At 34.5% G+C, this 14,735-nt stretch overlaps 2 protein-coding genes across 3 annotated transcripts; both read right to left on the reverse strand.

The window, feature by feature from the left end:
* Positions 1-246: 246 nt before the first annotated feature.
* Positions 247-7,325, reverse strand: LOC103839245 (probable inorganic phosphate transporter 1-6). Its single transcript, XM_033280628.1, has 2 exons — positions 4,739-7,325; positions 247-4,501 (listed from the first exon to the last, which is right to left on the reverse strand). Exon 2 carries the CDS (start codon positions 4,468-4,470, stop codon positions 2,938-2,940), a length of 1,533 nt encoding a protein of 510 aa, XP_033136519.1. The 5' UTR covers positions 4,471-4,501; positions 4,739-7,325; the 3' UTR covers positions 247-2,937.
* Positions 7,326-10,550: 3,225 nt separating this feature from the next.
* On the reverse strand, positions 10,551-14,571 carry LOC103839244 (probable inorganic phosphate transporter 1-3). 2 transcript variants are annotated; one of them, XM_009115749.2, is made up of 3 exons: positions 14,194-14,571; positions 13,587-13,998; positions 10,551-13,451 (listed from the first exon to the last, which is right to left on the reverse strand). In XM_009115749.2, exons 2-3 carry the CDS (start codon positions 13,985-13,987, stop codon positions 12,287-12,289), a joined length of 1,566 nt encoding a protein of 521 aa, XP_009113997.2. In that variant the 5' UTR covers positions 13,988-13,998; positions 14,194-14,571; the 3' UTR covers positions 10,551-12,286. The 2 variants fall into 2 exon arrangements, with proteins under 2 accessions (XP_009113997.2, XP_033136275.1); XM_033280384.1 differs by having other exon boundaries at positions 13,587-14,571.
* Between the last annotated feature and the right edge of the window lie 164 nt (positions 14,572-14,735).

Genomic DNA, 14,735 nt, shown 5'->3' on the forward strand with positions numbered 1-14,735 from the left:
GAATGGTTAGTAGATTTGGACATAACATTTTGAAACTAAAAAGACATTAATTTGGTTATTGTTTTAAAATTTTGGATGTAACTTTTTGTTAATTCTTGAAATAAAAAATTTGACATGCATTTTAAGTGAGTAGCAAATCATTTTCTCCGTAATTGTATGTATATCATATGAACTTAAAATATGTGTAGTATTAATATAAATACTTTAGAAAAATGAGAGATGTAATCTAGAAATATAAGGTTAATTATATATATGTTCGGTTATTTTCGGATATCCATTCGGGTTCGGATATTACCCGTTCGTGTTCAGATATCCAATCTCTCCTAATTCAATACCCGTTCGGATATTTTACTACTTCGGTTCGGATTTCGGTTTGGGTTTTTCGGATCGGGTTCAGGTGCCACTTCGGATATCGGGTAAAGTGTCCATCCCTACTAAAGATCTTAAAGGAATATGAGACGGTACGGGTTAGCTGATAAATATCCAGAAATCTTCCATTCAATTTGGACATAAAATTGAAGAATTTACTCGGCAAAATATTGTAAAGATACAAAATATAGGCGAGATGAGATTGTATTTGGGAATACCAAAAAGTTTGGGAGGACAGAAAATACAGATTTTTGATTTAATTCAAGATCTCTTAAGCAATAGAGTTAATGGATGAACTTTTAAGTTCTTCTCCAAGGGGGGAAGAAGATGATTATTAAATCGGCATTTACAGCCTTGCCAAATCATGTGATGTCCTGCTATCATTTACCAAAGACAGTAACAAAGAAATTAACGAGTGCGGTAGTACAGTTTTGGTGGAGTCCAAAAGGAAATACAAAAAGTATGCACTGAAAATCATGGGATAAATTATCTCAATAAGGACGAAGGAGGTTTGAGATTTAAAGATCTCACGGATTTTAATACGGCCATGCTAGGAAAGCAGCTATGGCGATTAATCGAGAAACTGAATACTTTGTTTCTCGAGTTTTTAAAGTTTGGTACTTCAGGAATGCATCATCCCTAGACCCGATTAGATCATATCCCCGTCATATGGCTGGAGGAGTATTGTCTCAACTAGATCTCTAGTAAGCAAATGACTAATCAAAAGAATGGGATGATGAGGATGAACCATATCAGTACTTGGCTCCCAACCGCTCTCCCGAGACCAGCAAATAGTAACCATCATAATCTTTACCATGACTTTACAGTCAATTATCTCATCAATACATCATCACGAACATGGAATTCACAGGCAATTCGAACTTTAGTAGATGTCCATGATGTGAAACTCATAGAAAGTATCGCTTTGAATCGGATACAGCTGGTTGACAAAGACGGATGGCATTTTACAAATAATGGAAAATATACAGTGAAACTTGTTTACCTAGTAGAACGTGTCTACACTGGCAAGGATAAACCGCTACTAGTTTTTGGTCGTTCGGTTGATTTTTTGAAAGCGTTTTGCTGAAAAATAAGATACATACCGAAAATGAAGCATTTCTTATGGAAATAGTATCATGATGCATTGGAGTTAAGAAAAACTTGGGAGCAAGGGGAATGCAAGGGGATATTTTCTGTTTGAGGTGTGGGGCACTGGAGGAATCAATAAATCATGTGCTTTTTGAATGTCTACCGACGATACAAGTTTGGGCACTCTCAACATCCCATCGAATCCAGTTGTTTTTCCTAATCCATCATTTTTCGCGAATATGAATCATTTATTTTGGAGAATTGTTCCACAAATGGAGGATCATCAATTTTTTTTGGATATTATGGTACTTCTGGAAGGGACGAAATAATAACTTTTTTTAGTAATATAGATATTGATCCTAGGGACACTTTAAAATTGGCAGAAACAGAGTCTCTATTGTGGACTGGAGCACATGTTTCACTGACACAAAGGATTCCCCAAAATATAGAGGTCGAGGCCACTAACCTACCAATCATTCCAGGTAGATGGTGCTTTACAGATGGATCATCGAAAGATGATGAGATTTTTTTGAGGACAAGAATGATATACTACTTTGGAAGGTTTTGATGGTTTGATGGTTGCAAGGAATATAAGGGCGAGTCTGTCACCTCTTCACACGGAAGTGTAAGCGCTTATTTGGGCAATGTAATGTATGCAGAATTTACGTCTGTTTCAGATCACATTTGCAATAGATTGTTCTCAACTGGTGAAGATAATTTTAGAGCAAAAAGAATGGCTAACTTTTGCAAGTTATTTGGAAAATATCAAGATGCTGAAGGAAAGTTTGAACAACTCGAACATCATTTATGTACCCAAAACACAGAATACTCGGGAGGATTGTCTTACATGCAGTGCCAAGAAGTAGCTGTCTTTTGTCGTTTACATGGATCATAGTTACCGGTTTGGTTTACAAAGTTTTAGAAATCTGTTTATGTTGATGACAAAAAAATATGAAAGATAATATAAATTTTATTATAAAAGAATGTTTATTTTATACACGAAATCATAATTTCTATTTTAATATCCAATATAAGATAATAAGAAGAAGAAAAGCCTTCATATGATATATCTCGATAATATCCCTCTGTTTTATTGTTGTACTTTTTAGTTTTGTCATATAAGACTAATGATTATTATTAATAGCCGTATTTACTATTGCCACTATCGAAATTTGACCTAGAAAACATAATGGGATTAGGATAGCTGAGAGACCCGAGAGAGTAACAAAAAGTGTGTTGTTTTGCATTAGAGGAAAAAAGAAAAGAAAAGAAAAAACACTCCATATCAATTTCGAATAGTCACTTTAGAAAAAAAAAAGTCATTATCTTTTAAATTATATAAATCTGATAATAAAATTAGGATAATTCGTAAACAAACAAAAACTCATTAAATCTAATAAAAAGAAAAAGAAATATCCTAATTAAACACGATAATCAAGAGAGAAAAAAAACAAAAGAAATCTAAACAACAATATTCTCCTAGATTTTCTCCGGTTCAGCTTCGCCGGAAAGCTCCTCAAGCGATTTTCCATTAGGCTCCGGAACAAGAAACGAGAACAGCAAGCCAAGAAAACTGATTCCTGCCATGATCAGTAAGGTTATTTTCATCCCCACAGCCTTCACCAAAGCAGCAAAACCAAAAGAACCAACCATCGCACCGGCTTTACCCGAAGCCGCAGAGATACCATGACAAGTGGCCCTTAGCCTCGCTGGAAAAATCTCAGCCGGGACAATGAAAGTAGTTGCGTTAGGTCCAAAATTGCAGAAGAAAAACGTGAGAGAGTAGAGAACAACGAAACCGATTCGGTTATGTGGTAAGGTCCAATGGTGGTACGGTATGCCTAGACCAATCAAGCAAGCCGTCATAAAAGAGAATCCAAGGACCTGAATCTTGAACCGTCCCATCCAGTCGATTAAACCTACGGTGAACCAGTAACCAGGAACGGTGCCGCAAAGAGCAATTAGGGTCTGTGCCTTAGCGATCTGGTACAGCTCTTGGATTGCGTTCATGGTTTTGGCCGAGGGTAACCAACCAATGGTGGTGAAGATGTCTTTCTGGAAGAGGTTTTGGCTGTAGAAAGCAATGTCGAGAAGGAACCATGTGGTGGCTGTTCCGAGCAGGTGGAGCCCGTGGCGACGGAGGAATTTCTTGGAGAACAAGCCAAACTCGTCTGAAGAAACCCTAGCTTGGTCATTCTTCGCAAAACCGGCTTCAATGTCTACATCGAGAACCTTAGACATATCTGAAGCCGCTTTCTCCGGGTTCTTAGCGACTAGAGAAGTGTAGCGAGCTGTTTCAGGCATCTTCGCACGCCAGTAGTAAGTTAATAGAGCCGGTACAGCGCCTAACATGAGAATGATCCTCCACACGTAATCTGCCTGCGGGACGGTTGAGGCAGCCGGGTCGACCATATAGGCTGGAGACGGAAACTGATGGTCGAAGATAGCAGAGACGAGTAACGACACACATCCCGCGGTCAAGATCCCAAACCCTTGCATAGCGAAAACAGCTGCTATGAACGCGCCACGTGTTCTTTTGTTGGCGTATTCGGACATGATCGTAGCCGAGAGAGGATAGTCACCACCGATGCCAAACCCGAGCCAGAAGCGGAAGAAGCAGAGCGTTACCATGACGGTTTTTGGGTCGCTGCCAAGGGAAAGACCAGAGCAAATAGAGCATACGGTCATGATCACAAGAGTCAAGCCGTAGACTCTCTTACGGCCGAGCTTGTCACCGAGACACCCGAAGAAAATCTGTCCGATAAATGTTCCGGCAAAGGCCACACCGCTCACGGCAGCAGAGATGCCATCAGGGAGGCTTCCCGGAGAGGAGGAGCCAGGGTGATGATAGTAGATACGGCCAAGGAGCTTCGTAACGAGAGATATCACAAAGAGATCGTATGAGTCCGTAAAGAAACCCATACCGGAGATTATAACCGTCGTGACGTGGTACCATGTAACCTTTTTAACGTCAAGTGCTTCCAAGATGCTGCTATGTTCTTGCTTCGCCATGTCGATTTTTTTTTTATCTTTTCTCCGCAATCTGAAAACAACACAAGTGAAGAAAAAATTGTTACAAATATAGGATTTTGACTAGTAGGAACCGATTTTTTAGAAAACAAATAATCTACCAACGAACTATACAAAAAAAAATAACGATCTGAAATATGGCGACAAAAGAGATTAAAACACAGAAAGATCATGACATGACTTCTACGTGTTGAAACATCTGATAATAGTTGCAAACAAATAATAGTATAAATAGGGACGGAGTGATTACCAACGAGGAATTGAGAAGCTGATCTGAAGAGTCTTGATTAATGTTTGTTAGGGTTAGGGCGTTATATATATATATATATATATATTGAGATGAGAATACAATAGCATATTCTATTTGTATACGAATAGAATTAGTCACAAGCATAATAAAGTTTTTATTTTATTTTTGTTACAAAATATATATATGATAAATATGGAAAGATATTTGTTGATATCCGATGGTAAAATTGTAACTGAGAATTATTCCTTTCAATGTCCCTCCACACGGAATACACTCCAGTTTAACTACATATAAAAACCAAAGATATAGATAAAAAAAACTACATATAAAAACCAAAGATATAGATCAATCTTTTATTTTTTTATAACAACTATTTTATTTATATATAAAGCAACATTACACATAAAATAATAAAAATACAACCAAATACAAATTTAAAATAAAATAATTGTGATACATAGAATTAAAATCTGAACAAGCTTTCTTCCGAACCTTCTTAATGCAATCTTCATGTCTGGATATCGACCATGTGAAGAAACTCCAAACTTTTTTTTTGTTTTGTTGTATTATATTAGCTAAATTCCACTTTGGATCTATAGATGTCAATCAATATTGAATCCAATATAATGTTTCTATCGAAAGAAATAAAAGTTGGAACTCCTAATTTTCAATTTTACAAATCAAAAATCATTATAAAATATAAATAAGTTATTATCTAATTAGTTTTTTTTGTCGACATTATCTAATTAGTTATAATTAATATAATAAAAAAATAGGTTACAAAGAAAATAAAAACGTGTTTAGAACATAAATTTGTGTTCATCAATGTAGATTGTTCTAAGAATAGGTTATCCTCCTTTGTAAAACATTATTACCAAAAAAACATGTGCTTCATATTCAATATGTGTATATGTTGTTCTAATCTCTTTATTTTAGAATATTTATGACAGTTTTGATTTACTGGTGATGTTATTTCATATTCGGATGATGCTTTGCAATGTTCAACTCTAAAAAGAGCAATAATAAAAGGTTGGTGGTGATTGGTGTTAACAAGATAATATTTCATATCCGGATGATGCTTTGCAATGTTCAACCACGATGCTTGGTGTTAACAAGAGGATGCATAAGTATAGTTATTTGTTTTGTTTGGCATTCGTTTTAAACATTATAATTGGTTTTGTTTTACTTTTATTTTTACTTTCTTTAAACTAGTTCTAAAAGTAGTGTTGGATTTCTTCGAGTATGATAAATCTCTGAATATATTTGGTAAATTGCCTAAAATATCACATTTTTAGGACATCTCCAAAAAGACAATATATTTTGAAATTTTTAAAACTCCATATTTAAACTTTAAAGATGTTGTTCTCCAAAACCAAAACTTTAATCTTAACTTCAAAACTATTTATATTTATACTATTGTCTTTATATTTGTCACAATTAATTTAAATTCATAAAACTTTTACGAGCAAATATATCAAAATATTAAAACAATATTAATTAGTAAAATGTTATACTGAAATATAAAATTTTAGTAAGAAATACCATAATTAATATTAAAATTTATGCGAAATACCACAATATTCCATAAATTATTTATGTGATGCATATATGATCATACAGTGCATTTCGAAATAAAAAATAACTCTTTTTATTTTTAATTTGTAGATTACGAGCTAAAGGTTGTTGAAATTGGGTAATATTAATACTTGTAAATACATTAGATCTGAAAAAGAAAATAAAAAATGAAAAAAAAAATATTGCTAAAAGACTTAATTTGTATTGATGATATTAATAATCATGAATAGAGTCGATCTGAACAAAAAATAATCGTACGAAAAGACTTCAAAAAAATAACAACAACCATCTTCGGTTACACACAATTTGTTTGGACAATAATTTAGAGATTTTGGAGGTTCCGGATCAAGTTTAACAAACTGTTAGTGTTGCTGTAAAATATAAATTTGTGTAATAATTACCACAAATACTACATTCATAGTATCACTTTTCATGTTTATACAAACCATTTTTACCATCACTTTTAATGAAAAGTAAAAGACATTTATACCCTTAAGGTTAACTGTTGGGGTTAAAAACGATGACGACGGAATTACCGCTTGAAAGTCGTTGAAAAATACTTTTCAAAGAAGTAATTTTTGTACAAATTACTGAAAAGAATTTTTACAATAAATTTCTTGGAAAGACTTATCTGAAACACCAAAATGACCAATCGTCTAAAAGCATGCTCAGAGTAACCAGACCGAACTCACAGACCGCTCAACGATCGTCAAGTGGTGTTGGGGTCAAAAACGGACAAGACGAAGTTAACATCCAAATATCCGTAAAAATCAGCATGAACGTTTTTACGAAAAGTAATCTTCGTAAATAAATCTTTACAAAGAACTTTGGAGTGAAATCTTGCACTAATCTCGGTTGATTCATCGAAACTAAACACCCATAGTCCAAGAACACTTTCATAAAACATCAGAAAAGGATCCAAATAAGGTCGCCACGTAGCGACCGGTTCGCGAACGAGCCGGTTGTTACGTAGCGACCGTCCAAATCTTTCGTTCGGTCGCTACGTAGCGACCGATCCAGCGCGGACCAGATCGCTACGTAGCGACCGAACTGTCTCGTACATTGATCAATGGGTACGACCCAAATCCGTGCATCCTCGTCTGTTCCTCAATGCTAGCTCCCATGTAACGCAGCCATATCATTTCTCACATCATTCCGATCAAAGTTACCGTTGAAACTTTACGATAAAAACCGCGAGAACTTGTTTTTGTCGAAAAGAAAATCATAATAAACGTTTCATGTCAAAAGACTGCCCAACAAGGTCTAAAATGCGACTATAAGCCCACTTACGATTCTTTAAGAACGAGCTCGTATATACTATGACGGTTTACTTTTTTATTTTATAAAAACAAATATAAAGATAAGTTTCCGCAGAAAAAAAGATTAAGTTTCCGCGGATAAACATGAAGATCGGAAAAAATGGAATATCTCCATTTTTCACTTAAGACGGCTTAAGGCAGGAAGGGAAAAGCTAAAACCGACCATGGAGGAGTATATAAGGAGTCCTAGACGAGAGGCACAAAGGAGGAATTTTTCAGAGCAAACTTAGCACTTAGAGATATTTTAGGCAACTTTCAGTTTTTGTTATTCGAGCTGCGACTCAATTAGGTCTTGCAGTCTTAGGGTTTTAGACCTAGGAATCTCTCCGACAGCTCTCGTAGCCCAGACTTTTACCTTGTTGCAACGCTCAAACGCGGATTCAGACTAAGATATATTTTTTCTCTTTTCGATTTCTTATTTTTCTCGTCTTTATTTCGTTTTCTGATAGCTTGGCCTGTGGTTTAGTAGATCTCCGGAATCTCTGGGAAATTTGGGTTTTTCTAACTTTCCTTATTTAAACAGAAATCGACAGTGCGAATTTCGATTCCCACATTAACTAATTTGGACTTAAGGTTTAAAGTTGATGTGTGGGGAAGGGTTTTCTGAATGTGAAATTTATGATTATAATAAATATATAAATAAATACTTAAAAATACAAAAAACATTTAGAAAAATAGTTCCAAAAATAATTTTTGATTTTCAAGAAGATATTTTGAAAAAAATATCGAAAAAGAAAATAAAAATAGTTTGAATTTGAAAAAGTATTATTCGAAAACCTAAGCAATTATTATTTTATGGATTTATTAAATAATTATTTATTATAAGTTTAGAGAGACATGAGTATAAAGTTTCTTTTGAAAATGCTCTAATACAACTTTTCAGGTTTACTTTAACCTCTTTTACCCTTATTTTTAAAGAGGAAATAATATACTTATAATCTTTGGCTTAACTAATATGTACATAGGGTTTAGAGTTGAGGGGTGGGGGATATTGTTTTCAAATGTGGAGTTTAGAATTCTAATAAATATATAAATAAATACTTAAAATATATTTAAATAATTTTTTAAAAATTGCTTCAAAAGGTAATTTTGAAAAAAAATTCTAATTTATAAAAAGTTCAAATTTGAAAATCTATGACTCAAATACTATAAAAACAAATTATTTTTAATTTATTTAAATAATGATTTATTATATATATATAGAACAAGAGTATACAATTTTTTTGCCTCTTAATGAATAATTGTGCCAACAATGTAGTAAACATGAAAATTCTCCAATATATTTATCGAGAAAAAATAAAAAATTAATTCTAAATAAAAAATGCTCAGTGGTTTTGATAATTATAAATATCAAAACTAAACCAAATTTAAAATAAAATAAAAGTACTACTTTAATATTGTCCATATTTATTTACTAATATTTATTTAGAAAATATGAATTTTAAATAAAGATGTTCAGTTTAAACTGTTTATAAACATAAACAATTACTTATCATGATAATTTTTAAACTAATGATTCATGTATCAATAGATGTAAGATGATTATGCATGCATTACGGAGCGAAACACCTAGTGATATATATTATACTCCATCCGTTCCTAAAACATCCATGTTTTAGAATTTTCGTATTTTTTAATAAAACATATTAAAATTTAGTTATAAATACATAGTTTTTTGTAATTTTATATTTTCTATATTTTTAAACTAATAAGACGTGGTTCAAAATTTACGCTGTAAGTTTCTGTTAATTAAATATATATATACTTTAACTTTTTAATGATTTATATATATCTCTTTTAAAAAACTAATTATTAATTTATTGTTTCCAACAGCAAAAATATCATTGGGCCTTGGGGATCACTGAGACGGTGAGGAAGAAGTTTGTCGCAAAGGCGAAAGTTCGCTTATTGGACACGGTCTCCAACTGGAAGGGTGACTGGATCGTGAAGGGGTATGAGCGTGGCAAACCTGCTGAGCTCACCACGGATGTGTGGGATGGCCTCATCTGATATTGGCGTCTTCCTGATTCCATTAGAGTCGTCCAGTCTTGCTCTAACTCCCGTAACACGGTCGATGAGCACGGGAACGGGCCGATGCTTCACACTACGGGCCAAAAACCCCATGCCGGTGTCCGTTTGGAAATGGTAATTAAATATTTAATTAAATAAAAATTTTAATATATATTTATATATTTTTATATTCTAACTTTCTTAAATATTTTTAGGCCAAAGAGACGGGATGTCCCGTCTCTTGTGGAACTTTATGAGAAGACCCACAAGAACAAGGCGGGCGTATTTCTAGATGGCAAGTCCGAACAAATCTACAACGACTTGGTTGCTGCCGCCAGACCCAGCTAACCCAGCAGTCCACCGACGGATTACCCGTCACCTTATCCACACTTGAAGTGGATAAGATTTACGAAGAGGTAAATTTTCTAAAATTTTTATTTTTTTTATTACTCATTTAATTTAACTTTAAATTTTTATTAATAATATTTATTTTTTGTTTTTAAGGTTGTCCCTAAAAAAAGGGACGGACGTTGGGGATTGGTTTCGTCAACGATGTTCCAAGAACGACATCGTCTTATGGTCAGCGACGGGATGATGAAGTCTCTCAGCTGCGTAGAGGGTCCGATGAGTTGCATAGAGAGTCCACTGAGCTGCGTCACGAGTTGACCTCGACGCGATCTGCGTTCACAGCTCGTGTGGGTGGACTCGAGGGCTTCTTGGACGTTGTAGCGGCCACAAATCCGGACTGGGAGATCTTTTTGAGGAACATGCGACAATAAAATCCTATTCCAGGCGAGTCATCATCCGACGACACACATGCCGAGGAGGATGTAGCAAGGAGGAGTGATGAATTCTACCGGGCGATTCACGACTAGCTCTTAGTTCTTTTTTATTCGATCGGTTCTTGAATTATAAATTCAAAACTTATTTATATATAAACTTTTTTGGTTTTGATTTTTTTAGAATTTTAATTTTATAAATAAATTAAATTATTTTAACTATTTTTTTAATTATAATTTTTATATTTCTGTAAAATAACGAAACGAAGTAAATTCGTAGCTAAGTTTGCGACTTCTTTACGTGGAAGTTAAACGAGGTTTTTACGAGGAAGGATTTACAAGGAAATGACGTTGAAAATTAACGTGTTCTTTACGAGGAAAACTTTAAAGGTATTTACGTTTACTTTACGAGTATTTACTTTCGAGTTATTTACGTGTGTTTTACGAGGAACTCATTTCGAGGTATTTACGAGGAAATTTAGCGACGTCCTTACGTTGAAGCTTTACGTAGTCTTTACGACGAAATATTATTCGTCGTTTTTACGACAAAATCATTTCCTCGCTACGTTACGACGAATTAGCGAGGATAAATACGTTACAACAAACGTATAACGACGAAACGGGTTTCCTCGCTAATTCCTCGTAAACTTGCTTTTACGACGAAATCACGAGGAAAACCGCCTTCGTAAATCTTTTGTTTTCTTGTAGTGGTTCTTGAACTTCAAAATTTTTCATTATTAGTTGACAAACATTGCATTGGAATTATAAAATATGTATCTTTTTGAAACAAAAGTTTTCTTTAGAATATGGATCTTTTAAGAATGGAGGGAGTACTAGAGTTTATCGAAAAGCAAACTAAAAAGAAGAAATGATTCAAAAGATCCACTAATCAAATATGGAATGAGGCCGAGTAAATCCTATGTTGCATGGAAACTTCATCGGACGTCCACTTCTCGCTTCGAAACCACAATCGGAATCGGAAACTTGTGGAAGCTTAAGGAATCTCGCTTCCAAAACGCTTCTAAAATATTTTCTTTAAAAACACTTTCGAAGCTTATGATTCTGTTTTGGAATCACGCTTCCATACTTAAAAAAAAACACAATGTCTTATATCAATAAAAATATAAAATTATAGTTTTTAATTTATATAAAATCCAAATTTTAATAGTATTGAATAGAGAGAATAGAAATTTACAAATATTAAAATTAATACTATAAATTATCTTTATGCATTGAGGTTTTTATTAAAGATAAATCATATAGTCAAATATATCATGTCCATTAGTTATAAAGTATTAAACATAACTGATATAATAATTTATTTTAAATTTAATTTATGAGTATTTTACAGTTTTAATATGAAATCATTTCAAAATTATTATAAATTAATAAATGCTTTATCTTAAATTTAAATCATATTATTTTTAATTCTAGATTTTTCTTAAATTTTTTTATATGTGTATATATATATGGATACGCTTCCAACATATACCCGTTTCCTAATTTTTTAAAAAATATCACTTATACGCTTCCATACGGTTTCACTTCCATCCGTTTCTGTTTCTATGTACCTGCTTATGTTTCCAGGTACGTAGGTAAATTTAATATAGCCCTTACCATTGGAGACTTGAAGTTTTGGAATCAATTATAAAAAAAATCTAAAAAAACAACTCAATTAAATCGAAGATATGCATAACCCCACTTATTCTACACCTCTCAATATAATGGATAACATTATACATTCTTCATATAAAATCATTAAATGTTAAGATTGGCAAACGAATATAATAAAAACCAATACAAAAGCAAACATCACACTTCAAACAAAATATGAAAAATAGAAATACAATATAGTTTCATGTTGATCATTTCTCTGCCTCAGTCTCACCGGAGAGTTCTTCGAGGGATTTTCCTTTGGGCTCAGGGACAAGGAAGGTGAAGAGCATACCGACAAAGTTGATGACACCAAGCATGATCAGTGAGTTCTTGACTCCAATGCCCGGTGGATATCCTGCGTCCGTCTTGGTCTTGTCCTGTGGCTGAGCTGCGTATAGGAACCCAAAAGCTCCCACGATGGCTCCAGCCTTACCTGTTGCAGCTGATATTCCATGGCACGTAGACCTTAGCCTAGCCGGGAAGATCTCAGCTGGTACAATGAAGGTGGTTGCATTTGGTCCAAAATTGGCGAAGAAGAAAGTTAGAGAGTACATAGCCACGAATCCGATACGGTTGTCTGGTTTGATCCAATGGTCGTAAGGGAAGGCGATGGCAAACATAAAGACGGTCATCATGAAGAATCCCATCAGTTGGATAGCAAATCTTCCCATGATATCAATAAACGCAACCGTGAACCAGTAACCAGGGACAGTACTGCAGAGCGCGATGAGAGTTTGAGCCCTCGCAATCTTGAAAACCTCATGGATGGCGTTCATGGTGGATGCCTTTGGGATCCATCCAATAGCCGAGAAGATATCCTTTTGGAATAAGTTTTGGCTGTAAAAGGCAATGTCAAGCAAAAACCAAGTGGAGGTACATCCTAGGAGGGGAAGACCATGGCGTTTAAGGAATTCCTTGGAGAACAAGCCATAGTTAAGTCTAGGGTCCTTAAGGATATCTTCATCCCTCTCCTCCATTTCAAGCTCCACTTGTAAGACCTTGGACATATCTTGTGTGGCCTGTTTTAGGTTTTTGGCCACCAAAGCGGTGTAACGAGCAGTTTCGGGCATCTTCATACGCCAGTAGTAAGTCAAGGCTGCGGGTAGAGCACCAAACATGACAATGATTCGCCAAATGTAATCAGCTTGTGGAGGCGTTGAGAGAGCCCTGTTAACTGCATAGGTCGGCGATGGAAACTTCTTGTCGAATATGGAAGATACTGCTAAACCCACAAAACCTCCGGCCAAGATCCCGATGCCTTGCATAGCAAACACAGCAGCTATGAAAGCACCACGGGTCTTCTTGTTTGCGTATTCAGACATGATGGTGGCAGAAAGAGGGTAGTCACCTCCGATACCGAATCCTAGCCAAAACCTTAACGAAATTTGTTTATATGTCAATATGTCTATTTTTTAAAAAAAAAATAAAGATGTAAGGTTTAATCTAAATATAATCATAAAAAGGAATTTCTGCTATGAAATTATTAGTAAATTATGATGAGAATTGTACCTGAAGAAGCAGAGGGTGGTCATGACACCCTTGGCTTTGTTTCCGAAGGAGAGACCCGAAGCTACGGAGCACAAAATCATCATGATTAAAGTGACACCGTACACTTTTTTCCTTCCGAGCTTGTCACCAAGCCATCCGAAGAAGAGCTGACCAGCAAGGGTTCCACAAAGAGCCACACCATTGACAGCGGCCGCGACATGAGGAGGAAGTGAGCCAGGCTTCTCTGACAACGGATTGAAGTAGTAGATGCGGCCAAGGAGCTTGGTCACCAAGGAAACGCAGAACAGATCGTATGCATCGGTAAAGAAGCCCATCCCAGCGATGACAATTGCCGTGAAATGGTAAAGTTGCGTCTTCGCAACATCGAGTGCCTTGAGCACTCCTAGTTGTTCTTCAGCCATTGCCTTGAGTTCTATGACCAAACAAGGTAAATAATCGAATATTTCATTTAATCATTTTCTATACGAGGAAAAAAAACTAAAAGCATTAATATTTTTTAAAGAATATGGTACGTTCTACTTTGTACGAAAAAAAAATTGAAGGAAAAGGCTAACATACTAACTTGATAAGGTATAAAATAAATTCGACCGAGGCAAGTAATATTCACCTTAATCAGCTTTGAATGAGATTAAGAACTTATATGGAGAGTTAGAGGGACGACTGGGAGAGAAGATATGTGGTGATTAGAAATGAACAATTATTGTGGCAATTTATAGAGAAGATGAGAAAGAAATGCAAGCAACGTGATTGCCTGCATCTTCTTGGATTTTTAATTTGCTTGTAGTCCATTTGAATTTAAGACAATATTTAACATATTGGCATTGGTTAGCCGCAAAACAATAGCTTTTGTGTAATTCATAATTCGATAAACCAGACCCGTTTGATACCAGTATTTTTTGTTTGGAACCAGTATTTAATAATCAATTATCAACATTATTTTTTTATAATCATGATAAAACCCTAATATATATATATATAATTATTTATGTTTTTACAATCTTTTGATCTATTCATTGAAAATACAAAGGTAATATGTGTATATAAACTTTGTTGTGTGTTTCCTTGTAAAAATATTCTTCATATTTTATTTTTCTTTGTAAACTATTATTATTCATATTTTTCATTAGTTTAAACTATCGCTTTTACCTT

This window comes from Brassica rapa, chromosome A09, assembly GCF_000309985.2.
Source record: "Brassica rapa cultivar Chiifu-401-42 chromosome A09, CAAS_Brap_v3.01, whole genome shotgun sequence".
Lineage (NCBI taxonomy): Eukaryota > Viridiplantae > Streptophyta > Magnoliopsida > Brassicales > Brassicaceae > Brassica > Brassica rapa.